General features: G+C 31.6%; 1 protein-coding gene across 1 annotated transcript in view; it reads left to right on the forward strand.

Moving 5' to 3' along the window:
- Nucleotides 1-13,394, forward strand: part of CNTN3 (contactin 3) — a 429,201-nt gene that overhangs the window by 363,439 nt on the left and 52,368 nt on the right. The window contains 2 exon segments of the mRNA XM_074284089.1: nt 3,651-3,778; nt 5,347-5,522. Of these exon segments, the coding sequence (XP_074140190.1) occupies nt 3,651-3,778; nt 5,347-5,522 (304 nt within the window).

Genomic DNA, 13,394 nt, shown 5'->3' on the forward strand with positions numbered 1-13,394 from the left:
ACAAAATTTAAGATTTCTATAGCTCCCTGAAAACTGAAGAGCATAATAATCTAATCATTATAACTTTAGGAAATTATGTGATATTCCCCACTAGTGAAGATGAGACACCAATTACAAATCAGCAAATTCCTAGGACAAAAGATATAAACTCAAAATTCAACCATTCCTCATTTTAAACTCCAAAATTATATACAAATTGCCAAAAAGAAAGGGATTACATACATTTTGTAAATGCCATTTTAAAGATCCAAAATACAGCAAATGTATTCTCTGTTTCCTGAGATGGAAGTTGTAATATGGTATCCTGAAAGTTAAGAATTGTGGGAAGTCAATCACTTCCTAGAATCAACTTGCTAGTAAAGTTAAGTTGTATATTTGAATAATGATATTTTAAAATGAAATGGAGAAATTCATCTAGAAAAGATCTAATTTCTGGGAAGTCTTTGATTTGCAAAACAAAAGATAGCTTTGTGTTCAACTTCAGTGTTTTAATCAGTAAATGCAATACAACAACTGAATCTTATTAGCCTTTGTGTCTAAGCTATGATCATAGAGATAAAAGGATTAAAAAATACTATAGGTTTATTAAATACTGATTGACATAGTTAAACTTGAGGAAGAAAAACAAAGAAAGTAGACAAAAATGAAGAAATTTATTTTGGTTATTAACAGAGTTTGTTTGGTTTTTAAGACAGTGAAAACACAGCAAGAAAATAAGAGTAAACACAATTCCATTTCCAAATTCAATTATAAAGTACAAATCTTTTTCTTAAACAGTAGATGAGGGATGATCATAATATCTTGGATTTACATTTGGGAGAAAAAAAAAACCTCAGAAGCTGTCTATTCCAATACCATAATTTTAAATCATAGGAAGTCTATTATAATAAATTAAGAAATTTATCCAAGATTTTGTAATCTTAAATCCCCTAGATTGTTACAGTTCAAAATTGGCCCTCTATAACATTTCAAAAGAGAATTTGAAGAACCTCAGAGACCAATGGACTGAAGTATCTTGATGTAAGCACTGCCTTTTCTGAGATCCATGCATTTCATTTCCCATAACCCTAGGGCTTCTTTGGGAACAGATATCCCTATTTGATCTCTTTTCATTCAGAAAGGCCTGAGTTGACACTGGGTTTTGTTTCCTGGGGCTGATTTTTTGCACAGTTATGGCACAGACAGATTCACTTACAGTGATTCTCATTAGATTTCTTAATCGTTGAGCCTGGAATATTTGGCCTGAATAAGACTCCAGCAAAAGGCTGGGTCTTTGGTAACTAGGTGGGTGTAGAAGGAGCACTGACAGTAAAAAGTCTTTGCTGAATTTAAGTGGGCCTTAAGTGGGCCTTGGTTGAAGTGGTCCTAGGAGACCAAGCTACAAACAGAGGAAGACATTATGAGGATTATCTTGTCCTAAAGTGAACCCTTTTGACTTCTTTGCATTGACAGGTTATCTTTGAGCCCTACAGTTACGATATGCAATAAGAAGGTTAAACTTTAGATGTCAACTCCTGAGGTTATTTCTCTACTATATAAGGCCCTACCTTCTCCCTTGTTAATTATGAATTCATTAGAACTTCTTCCCATCTTATGATATTGCAACTCCTTTATGAGCTTTTCTAGCTTAATAAGAATCATGATGAGATCTCTGGGAACTTTACCTGCCTTATGGCATCAGTTTATTTCTGTCTTTCCCTTTTGAAAAAGCTTATTCCCTTTTGAAAGTTAGTCTGCCACCAACAGCTTAATAAAATCTTTACTTCTTGATTTGGAGATAGTCCAAATCTACAAATTCTTCTGAGACACCTGGTGACACTGGCCCAGATTCCCAACAAATTTGGGGGGTTCAACTCTCACAACCCATTAGTGTGATTATTGAGTATTTGCTGGAGTAGCTGTGGGAGAACTGGGTATCTCTTATTAATTCACTTTCAGGCAGTCATCATGGTCCAGTTTTTTTCTCAAATATACTGTAGACATGAGGAAAATGACTTTACCTTTCTACACATATCAATTCTGTTGCAGGCCTATCAGTTTCACCTTTCAATGTCTCTTGAATAGGTCTCCTTTGATCTGACACAACTCTGGTAGAAGGGATTATCACCATGTGTCTGTATTATTAAACAATAGCCCGCTGGGAAGGGGGGGGGGGAGATTTAACTGCCTCAAATCTCTTCTCCTTCCAACCTATCCACTATTCATCCAGTAAATTATTTTCCTAAAATACAAGGCTGATCATGTTGTTCCCTATTCAATAAACTCTCTTCCAATTGCTTTCAGGATCAAATAGAAAAATGCCTTTTGACATTCAAAGTCCTTCATAATCTAATTCCCTCCTACCTTTCCATTCTTCTTATACCTTATTTCCCAATACCTACTCTTTGATCCACTGATACTGACCTCCTGACTGTTCCATAAACAAGACATTCTATCTCTTCGTTCTAAGCAATGTTGCCTCCATGCTTGAAATGCTACCCTTCCTCTATTTGGACTATTAACCTCTCTTTATTTCTTTATATTTCACCTAAAATGCAAAATTCTACAAGAAACATTCCACATTCCCTCTGAATTCCAATGCCTTCTCAGTTAATTATTTCATATTTGTCTTGTATATTACTTGCTTTGCATGTGTTTGTAAGTTCCTTGAAGATAGGGACTGTTTTTTGCCACTTTTTTGTGTCTCCAACACTTTGCACAGCACCTTAATAATTTTGTTTTGATTGACTTGATTTTGTTGTGAGAAATTATATTTCTCTTTTGTATTTAATAAATATTATATGATATTATGTTATATAAATATATAATATATTATATAGAATAATAAAATAATATATATTTTATTAGGACCAAAGTTTTTCCCCTTTTCCACTTTCTCATCCAGAAACCAAAGTATGGGAAAAATTTCTCTTAGAGGTTTACCAAGGTCAAATCTCATCTGACAGTAAAAGAAATTTTAAGTTTAAGCTAGTGGGTATATTCCTGCTCATTATGTTTACTCCTAGTAAACACAACCTTTCTGGAGAAAAGTTGATTTATAAAGACAAGTGATATGAAAATTGATGTTTCTTTGACCAAAATTTGAGATACCTAAATCACTTATCCCAAGACATTTATGTTAGTATAGCCCACAGCTCTTATTGAGTTAACCAGTCAGAGTTGATTGCCATCCCTCTAGAAATTCTACTCCTTGAAGGGCAATATAAACTGCCAAATGATTATCCTCTTATTAATAACCTGCTGATTTATTAATAAAATGATTAAATTACCTAAAAAAGATGTCTCTCGAAATCTGTCACTTGTCTAAGCTTTAAAAGCTCCACTTCAGAAAATACTTGGGATTATCTTGAAAAGGAACCCACGATATATTTAGCTGTGAAATGATTTTTAGTTGAAAAGTTTGAACAGCATGATAGTTCTTTCTCTATCTTGTTTTGAAAGTTTTCTAATTATGTTAAAAATTGCAGTATTTTGCAAGTTCTTTTTTTTATTATTTGAAGATATTATAATGCTAAGAACCCATTGCTTGGAGATGGGTGTCATGGATGAATACTGTAACTAAATTTTATTTTCTCAAATATTTGAACTTTTATAGACCTTCATATTCTCTTTTCTGTTATCTCACTTATTCTTCCCCTTCCCCACTCCAGGATAACTATTTTGAAGAATGGAGAACTCCAAATAGCCAATGTAACTAAATTGGATGTTGGAACCTATACTTGTCTGGCTGAGAACCAGTTTGGGAAAGCAAGCAGTTCCACAAACTTAGTAGTTACAGGTATGATGTTGTTCTTAAAGATGGCAGATATGCCCTAAATTGCATAGAAAAGCACTAAAATTAATGAAGACTTATTTCAGTCATATAAAATGTGTTGTGACCATTTGTCATCAAATTGTATTATATTTCTTAATGCTTAGATATTGTATATTTCCTCCCCTCAGGAGAACATATTTTTCTATCTGTTTATTCCCAGCACCTTAAATAGTGCTTTGCATCTAACAGTTATTTTATAAAGATAATTTAATTGCATTTTCAAAAGGAAGAAGTGGGTCAGATTTTTACTCTTTTACACTATAACATAATATCAAACAATGAACACATTTATGCTTTAATTATGTGCAATTTAGCAACAATTTTCCTTATTGTGCTTTAAATTTATGGAATAAAACAAGCATCTCCATAATTTAGCACAATAAAAAGATGATTGTATATGAAACTCAAAATCTACTATATACAGCTTGCTATTACTTTCAATGTACAACAAAATTATCATGCAAATTTCTTTTTTTTTTCTCCTTGTTTTTCCTTCCCTCCTCCATCCCATTATCTTAGAAATGGCTACCTTTAAACATAATGTCTGTGTGTGTGTGTGTGTGTGTGTGTGTGTGTGTGTATGTATGTTTAAAGTCATCTTAAGGCAATATTGCTACTACCCAACAATTTTCCACACATATATTTTTTATCATTTTGATGTTATATGAATTAGATTGTTTTCTTTTATGTTACCTATGCTATGTAAAATATCTGGCAAACCAGACTGGATATCATTAAGAATTTCCTAGAATTATGAGGATGTTCTTAATCAAACAGTATTTTTAAGGAAAAAGAGAAGAACAAAAAGGGAAAAGGAAGAAATGTATTCATGTAATAAATTGATCATAGATTATTACACCCAAAATATGCCATTTAGTGTGAAGAATGAAGAATTAAGAAGTAGAGAAATTGTGATAAAAAATCTGGCCTGTTACTTGTAAAAAGCAAAACATTTCACCTTATTAGGTCTTGGTTTTCTCATTTAGAAAATGTCATGATTGGATTTCCATCCGTAAAAGTCATTCTGTTTTTATTAACCTATTAACCTTATTCTTTTTTGAATGAATTATTTTAAATTCTTAGAAACCCAGTGTCTGTGGAATAATTTAAAGATGAATATCTTCATATTCAAATATAAATTTTCTCCTTACTCCCACCAGCTGTCAAAATTACTGAAAACCTCAGGTTACCCAATGTATATCCCAGAGTATGGACTACAAGCCAATGAAAATAACAGTCATTTCTGACTATGCAATTTTCATGCCTAACTTTCATTGCAAACTTTCCTATAGTCTTCAAATATTCATTGATTTACCAATGTCAGTATCATAATCTCACATTATAAATATTTCAATCTTTACTTTTTTCTGTAATTCAAGTAAACCAAAAACGTTGAATGAAGCACAATAAGGATAATGTTATTAAATAATAGTTCATCTGACTATCTATTTAAGTGATAATCTGACAATTATAACTTTATGAATGTTTGAGCAGTTGTTGTTTTTGTTTTGTTTTGTTTTGTTTTTTTCTAGAACCCACAAGAATAACACTGGCCCCATCCAACATGGATGTTTCTGTTGGAGAAAGTGTAATCCTGCCTTGTCAAGTTCAGCATGATCCCCTTTTAGATATTGTGTTTACTTGGTATTTTAACGGAGTCATCACAGATTTTAAAAAAGATGGATCTCATTTTGAGAAAGTAGGTGGGGTAAGTTATGGAAACATACTCATGCTATTAAGATTGTATGGGGCAAGTATATATTTCTCTATTAAGAATTCTGCTAAGACTTTAAAAAAAATTCCAATTCTAATTTTTCCCTAAGCACTGATCATATCAAAACATTGCAATTAAATGATGCGTAGTTTCCAAATGCAGATTTTAATTTGAAATTGTAATTTTTTGAGACCCAAATTTGAAAAGGTTTGTTTCTTTTACTCTTTAAGAGCAAGAACTAAAGCTTGCATAAATGTATATTGTATTGTTGCTAGTAGTGGAGAATTATGGGGGGGAAAAGTGTATAGTACAGTTATGATTTTAGATGAGGAAACTGTCAAATTAGATAGCATTGAGAGAAATAGAGAAACTACATTATGCTTAAAAGCAAGAAAGATAATGAAATAAGGAATAGATAATGAAACATCAGTATTTAATCTATGCTCAGCAAATGGAATAATAAGATCATAAAGGAAAAGATAATCAAATAATAGGGGAAAATGGTCAATAAGACAAAAATTACCTAAATATGCAATTCTATTCATGGAAGTATTAGTAGTAGCCTGTTGAAAACCAGAGATGAATACTTTGAGATTTTGAGAGGTGTTAGACTGTTTTAGGAAGCCAAAGGAAAAAAAACTTGAGACTGAAAGTAAATGAGAATGGACCCTAGGGAAAGAGATGACAACCAAATATGAGTTGCCTAGAAAACTGTCTCTTAGAGTCATAGAAAGGCCTAATGTGTAATTTTCATTCTTTTCATCTCTAAAGTAAGGCTACTGAAAAGACCAGGTAATGTAATAATTCACAGAATCTCAGAGTAGGAAGAGATTATCAAATCACAGTTATACATCTTAAAAATCTCAAGGGAAAGGTAATCTACTTCTTCCTGAAGTTTGCCAGTTCTCATTTGGTTAACTCTCATTGGTAGGCAATCTTTCCATCTGTCAGGCCTGTCAGGCCTCTGAAAATTTGTTATATAGATCTAAAGTTAGGAGTGATCTCAGATACCACTGAATTAATATACCATTGTTTGATTTTTAATTTTGGAAGAAAATGAAATTTATAACCCTTAATAAGTGTGTTACTAATAATTCAAAAGGAAGGAATACTTAGAACCAGAGGGTATAGCCATAAGGTGAATTTGAAAGAATGACATAAAAGTCAAGTGATGAGAAAGGGAAATTCTGGGTGCAGAAAGAAAGAAGAGGTAGAATGTTGTAAATTATTTCAGATGAAGAGGCATGAAAAGCTATTATAACCGTATGATTTATTATGAGAAATAATAAGAGAAAACAGAGCTTAAGAGATTTGTCCAAAAACTACAAACAATAATAAGAGATGGAATCAGAACCAACATTTCTAATGCCAAATTTTGCCATCCTGCCATTACTTCCAATGATATTCTCTGAGACCAGGCAGGACAAGTCAAATCATGTTCCTATGACAACCTATATTTGGATATAGCTAGCATCTTCCTCCCAAGTCTTTTTTCCTCTTAGCTAAATGTCCCCAATTACATCAACCTGTTCTTACAGAGCCGAAAGAAGTCCTGAGTTTAAATGTGGCTCAGATACTCACTAGATGGGTGACATTGAAAAGATCAGATCACTTGTGTTTGCATCAGCTTTCTCAAGTGCAAAATGAAAATAATAATAGAACCCTGTCCTCTTCTCCCAGGATTGTTGTAGAAATCAAATGAGATAATTACATTTGTCAAGTACTTACTACCTGACATTATATTAATGCTATTGTTGTCTCAGTAGTAGTAGTAATAGTGATGGTGGTGATGGTACAGCCAGTGTGTTTATAGTGGTGGTGGTAGTAGTAGTAGTAGTAGTAGTAGTAGTAGTAGTAGTAGTAGTAATAGCAATGGTAGTAGAAATAATAGTAGTAGGAGTAGTAGTAATAGTAGTAGTAGTAGTAGAAGTAGTAGTAATAGTAACAGTAAAAATAATAGTAGTAGGAGTAGTAGTAGTAATATGTAGTAATAGTAGTAATAGTAGTAGTAATATGTAGTAATAGTAGTAGTAGTAGTAGTAGTAGTTATAAGTAGTGGTGGCAATAGTAGTAGTAGTAGTAGTAGTAGCAGTAATAGTAGTAAGAGAAGGAGGATGAATGGGGTGATAGTTGTACTAATACTAGTAATAGCAGCAGCAGTAGTAGTAATCAGTAATCTATATCTTAATCAATTTCCTTTCCATTCTCTTTACCTTATCAATATCTTTCCTAAATTTGGTACCAAAATTGACCAGAATACTCTGGATATGAATAGTCTCACTAGGACAGAGGGTGATGGGATTATCCTTCCTTCGTGTTAAAATCTCTGCTTCTCAATACAACCTGAGGTAGAATTTTTTGGTGGTTTGCTTTGTTTTGACTAAAATATTAATAACAGTAATACATGATAACTTTTTAAATAGGACCAGAGAGGTAGAATATTACCTTAAAGTTATATAAATTGTTTTTTTTTTTTTTCTTGGGGTAAAAGGGTCTCAATTTGTGATTAAAGTCTGGAGGATCTTCCAATGTCAAAATGGGGAGAGGGGCGTTGTTTGTGTGTGTACGTATCTATATAAGAGTGAGCCTAAAAGAAACTTGTCACAAATTTAAACACAACATCCAGGTATTAAGTAACATTGTCAAAAGCTTAAAAAAATGTATATATATTAGAAAATAATAATAAAATATGAGCATTTACTTGCTTATTCCAAAACATGCCATATAGAATCATCCTTCTGATATCTTTCCCATCAGATCCCTGCTATCTAACCTTGTGACTTTGGCTTCTGATAGATGAATTTATGACTTGTTCTTTAAATTATCCCAGAAATTCAATTCCCATCTATCTCCAGACCACTTTAACTTTCAGTCTCTGCTTTATGATAATTTTGGGTTAAATGATCATCCTGCTTTTTTATGTTGTCTCTGCTCACCTCTTTCACATGTGGCCATAATTTCCTTGAGGGAAAGGTCTATCACAATCGCTTGCTTACATTTGTATTCTCAGTTACTAGTCTAGTTTCTACGTCACTTAAGTGCTAACAATATAATTAGATTATTGTACAATATAAATGTTGTGTACATCGTGATCCTTTCTGTCTTTAAGTTCTTTGAGATTAATGCCTGTTATATTTGATTCAGTTAGTTTTACATATTTTACTGAATTTCATGGGGTTATAGTTCAACACTGATTTCCTGAGTGGTTGAGTGAAATTCACAGTTTTATGTTAGTGTTTCTGTCCTCCCAAAAGTCCCTCTAGTAAGAGTTATTTTCTTTCTTTTCTTTTTTTTTTTTTTTTTTTTTTGTCAACTTTGGCCAATCTAATGATAGTGAGTTTTAATTTGTGTTTCTCTTATTATTTGTTGGATTTTTTCATATGATTGTTAATGGGTTAGTTTTTTGGCTACTACTTGTTCATATCCTTTGGCCATTTTTCACTTATGAAATGGATTTGTTCTAATTGCCTTTGTAGCAAGTCTTTATCAGATAAATTTGCTATGGAGTTTGTTTGTTTTTTTTTCCCAATTGTTTCTTTTCTATCAGATTTATTTGTTGTGTGTGTGTAAACTTTTCAATTTTATGTAATTGAAAATGTCTGTCTATTTTGTCTCCCTTTCCTCTTCCTCATTTTCAGAAGAATTCTTTCTCAATACATTGTTATGAAAGGTTTTGCCTTCCAGTACTTTTTAATTTGTTAAGGATATAAACTTTTAGGGTATACATTTAGAGGAGACATTAAAAACTTTTAAAACCTATTTCTCCCTCAAACTTTCTAATTTACTCACACCTCATTCTCCAGTATTTGGTGATATTCACCTCCTTGCTATTCTTTAGACAAGACAATCCATCTCCCAATTCTGGGCTTTTTTTTTTTTTTTTTTTTTTTTAATTAGTTGTCTTCCATGCTTGAAATGTTCTCCCTTCTCATTTATCTCCTTCCTGCAAGTCCCAACTAAAATCCCACCTTTTACAGGAAGTTTTTCCCAGTCTCCATTGATTCAAGTTCCTTTCCCTTGTTGATTTTTCCCATTTATCCCATATGTTGCCTTTTATGTTGTCTTCTCCTTAGACAATAAACTTTTTGAGGACAGGATGTGGTTTTATTGTTTTGTTTGTTTTCTAACTTTTCTTTTTATTCCCACTACTGAGTACAGTACCTTGATCATAGTAAGCATTTAATAAATTCTTATTGATTTACTGAATCTTTTTTTCTTCTTGACTAATGGACTTTTTGGTGTGAGAGATACCTTTAACAATCTGATAAGATTTACATATCCCTTCTCATAATATTATTTTTAAATGTACAAAGCTAAATACATAGGATTATGTTTACTAAAATATAATTATGAAAATATTTTTAAAAGTTCATGTACCTCAGATTATGAATTCTGTATTTAGAGCTTTTTTCTGAAATATGGCAAAACATGTTGACCTAAATCTAATTTTCCCAGATGTTCTAATTTTCCTAATTTTTTTCCTAGTTAGTAGGTAAGTCTAGGAATCTAGTAGTTTGTACCTTTAATTTTATCAAACTTCATGTTACTGCATCTTTTCCTTTAATGTTTTCCATTGATTACTGTTTCCTTTTTTTAGAGCAGTTCCAAATAATTTTGATTACTCTTTTTTTTATTGTATGGTTTGAGTAGTATTGCTAGACTCCTTTGCTTACAATTTGCTTTTCACTATTTCTCTTAAAATCCTTGACATTTATTCTGTCAAATGAATTTGTTAATATTTTATACTTCTGAAAAGCAATCCTTGGTAATTTGATTGATATGACACTAAATCCATAAATTAAATAGGTAATATTATAATTCTAATGATATTAGCACAGCCTAACCTTCAGTGATTATTTCCTCTCTAATTATTTAGTCTATATTTTTAAAGGGGTTTTATCATCATATTTGTGTGATTCTGTGTGTGCATTGGAACCCAGAGATTTTATTTTTCTAACATTCTGTAATAATTTTGAATAGAATTTCCTTTCCTATATGTTTCTGAGAATTTGTTAGTAACAGACAAGAAGTCTCAATGTGTAGGGTTCATTTTATGTCTCACTTCTTTACTGAAGTTGTTAATTTCTATTTTTTGAGATTAATCTAATATTCTTCAAGAAAATCACCATATTGTCTGTCAAAAGCAATCATTTTGTTTCTACCTTATCTTTGTTCTATCTTCAGTTGCTTTTTCTTGTCCTGTTATTAAAGGTTGTATATATTGTTTTAGCTAGAGCCAGCTAGGTGAAGGAGTGAATAGAGCACAAGGGCTGGAGTCAGAAAAAAATCCAAATTCAAATTTAGCCGCATACCTTACTAAATGGGTAACTCTGGGTAAGTCCCTTACCCTACCTACATCCACTTCAGTTTCTTCAAATGCTAAATGAAAATAATAATACCTATATCCCAGGGTTGTTACAACAATCAAATGAGATCCTGAACTGTTTCAAATAATAATGGTGATAGTAGAGATTCTTGCTTTTCCCCTAATCTTGTTGCTAAAATTTCTAGCATTTCTCTATTACATATGATGTTGTTCCATTTATTATTTTCTAGCTTAAAAAAAAACTCATAAATGTAGCATTTATTTTGAGAAAAATTTGTTTGCTATATTTTCAATTTTGTCAGATTTTTGTTATTTTCCTATTAATATGAACTATTATGCTCATAATAAAAAAAAAATACTGAACCAATCCTGCAATTTTGGTAAAAATTAAATGTGGATTATAATAAATCCAATCCATTAACAAATTCTCCTACTTGATATTTTATTTGATATGTTAGCACTGTTATTAGAGAAATTAAGGTATGTTTTTCTTTTTTGCTTCTTCTTTCCCAGAGGTAGCTATAAGAAACATCTTTGTCTTATAGAAGCTGCTTAGTAGGATGTTATCTTTCTCATTTTACCTTTAAATAATGTTGATTGGAGTGTATTGTTCATATACATTTTTATTTGAATATTTTGTGGAATTTACTTGTAAATCCATCTTATTTGAAAGTGTATTTATAAATTGTTCACTTATTTTTTTCAGATTATATTATTTAAATTCTATTTTTTGTTCTGATAATCTAAACAAAATATGAATATTTATATTTATCTAAGTATTCATATATTACATTTAAGTTTTCACACTTGCAAGCAGTAAAAAATATTTTATTCAGCAAAATAGTTTCTAATAATTTCTTTCGTCTTCATTTATTATGCATTTTTCTATTTTTCATTTTTAATAATGGTGATTTAGTTTTCCTCTCTTATTGATTAGATTAGCTGGTATTTTATTTTTGATTAATTTTTTTAAAATTATGCTCCAAGTTTTATTTTTTATTCCATTTTTAAATGTCCACATTTTCTTTGATTTTCAGAATTCCTGCTGTCTTTTTTTTCTTTCTTCTTCCCTTCCTTCCTTCCTTTCCTTCCTGCCTCCTTCTTTCCTTCCTTCTCTCTCCCTTCCTTGCTTCCTTCTCTCTCCCTTTCATCCTTCTTTCCTTTCTTTCCTTCCTTCCCTCTCCCTCCTTCCTTTCCTCCCTCCTTTTCTTCCTTCCTCCCTCCCTCTCTCTCTTCTTTCCTCCCTCTCTCCCTCTCTTCCTTCCTTCCTTCCTTCTTTCCTTCCTTCCTCCCTCCCTCCCTCCTTCCTTCCTTCCCTCCCTCCTTCTCTGTCTCTGTCTCTGTCTCTGTCTCTGTCTCTGTCTCTCTCTCTCTCTCTCTCTCTCTCTCTCTCTCTCTCTCTCTCTGTCTCTCTCTGTCTTTGTCTCTCTGTCTCTGTCTCTCTCTTATATATACATACATATATATACATATATATATATATACATATATATATATATATACATATATATATATATATATATATATATATATATATATATATATATATATATGTATATGTAACTGGGGAGGGAGGAAAGATATGAGTTCAGTTTTAGACCTTGAGTTTAAGAGGGCTTTGAGACATCTGAGATGTTGTCAGCAGTTGGATATACAAGACTAGCAGTTAGGAGAAAAGTTCGGACTGAATAAAAAATTCTAGGAATAATTACCTTAAAGATGATAATTGAATCCAAGGGAGCTAATGACATCAACAAGTGAAAAAGTAAAGTGGGAAAAAAGAGGGTTCCGGTGAGGATCTTGGGGAATACCTGTGATTAACTGGTGTCATTTAGATGAAGATCCAGGAAAGGAGACAGAGAAGGAGTGATCATTTAAAGATACGCATTTTGCATCATTCTGCTTGAACTGTATCATAAAAATTTTCTGTGAAATCTCAATGTTGTTATTTTCTTCAATGTAATTGCCAGTTTTTTTCTATGAATTTCTTTTTCACCCACCAGGGCTTTAGAATTATATCATTTAGATACAATTTAGGTTGAAATCCTTTATTTATTGATCACAATTTATACTGTATCATGGTTAAGAAAAAGAAATATTTTATAGTTTTATCTTTCTGCATTTATCACTAAGGTTTTTATGCACTAATGCATTGGCAGTTTTTGTAAATGTGCCAGAAACCAATGAGAATTATATATACTCCATTATATTTCTGTTGTCAGGGAATCTATTCTATCTAACTCTTCTAAAATTCTATTCAAGTTCATAAGCTCTTTCTTATTGTGGTTTCTGTAAAACTTATCCATATATGAGAATGGCATACTAAGGTTCTTAAATATTACAATTTTGCTGACTGTTTTGTTCTGTATTTGCTCTCTGTTTCCAATAGCTCTATGAAGTTTTATTTTATGTCTTCTTGAAATATGGTCCGTGAGTTTATTTGTTTGGTCACTATTATCTGCAAATCTGATGATTCTAAAATTATACTTTCTTGATCTGTCTTCTTGGTATGTTGTTTTTGATAATAGCTAGATACCTTG

Source organism: Sminthopsis crassicaudata, chromosome 1, assembly GCF_048593235.1.
Source record: "Sminthopsis crassicaudata isolate SCR6 chromosome 1, ASM4859323v1, whole genome shotgun sequence".
NCBI lineage: Eukaryota > Metazoa > Chordata > Mammalia > Dasyuromorphia > Dasyuridae > Sminthopsis > Sminthopsis crassicaudata.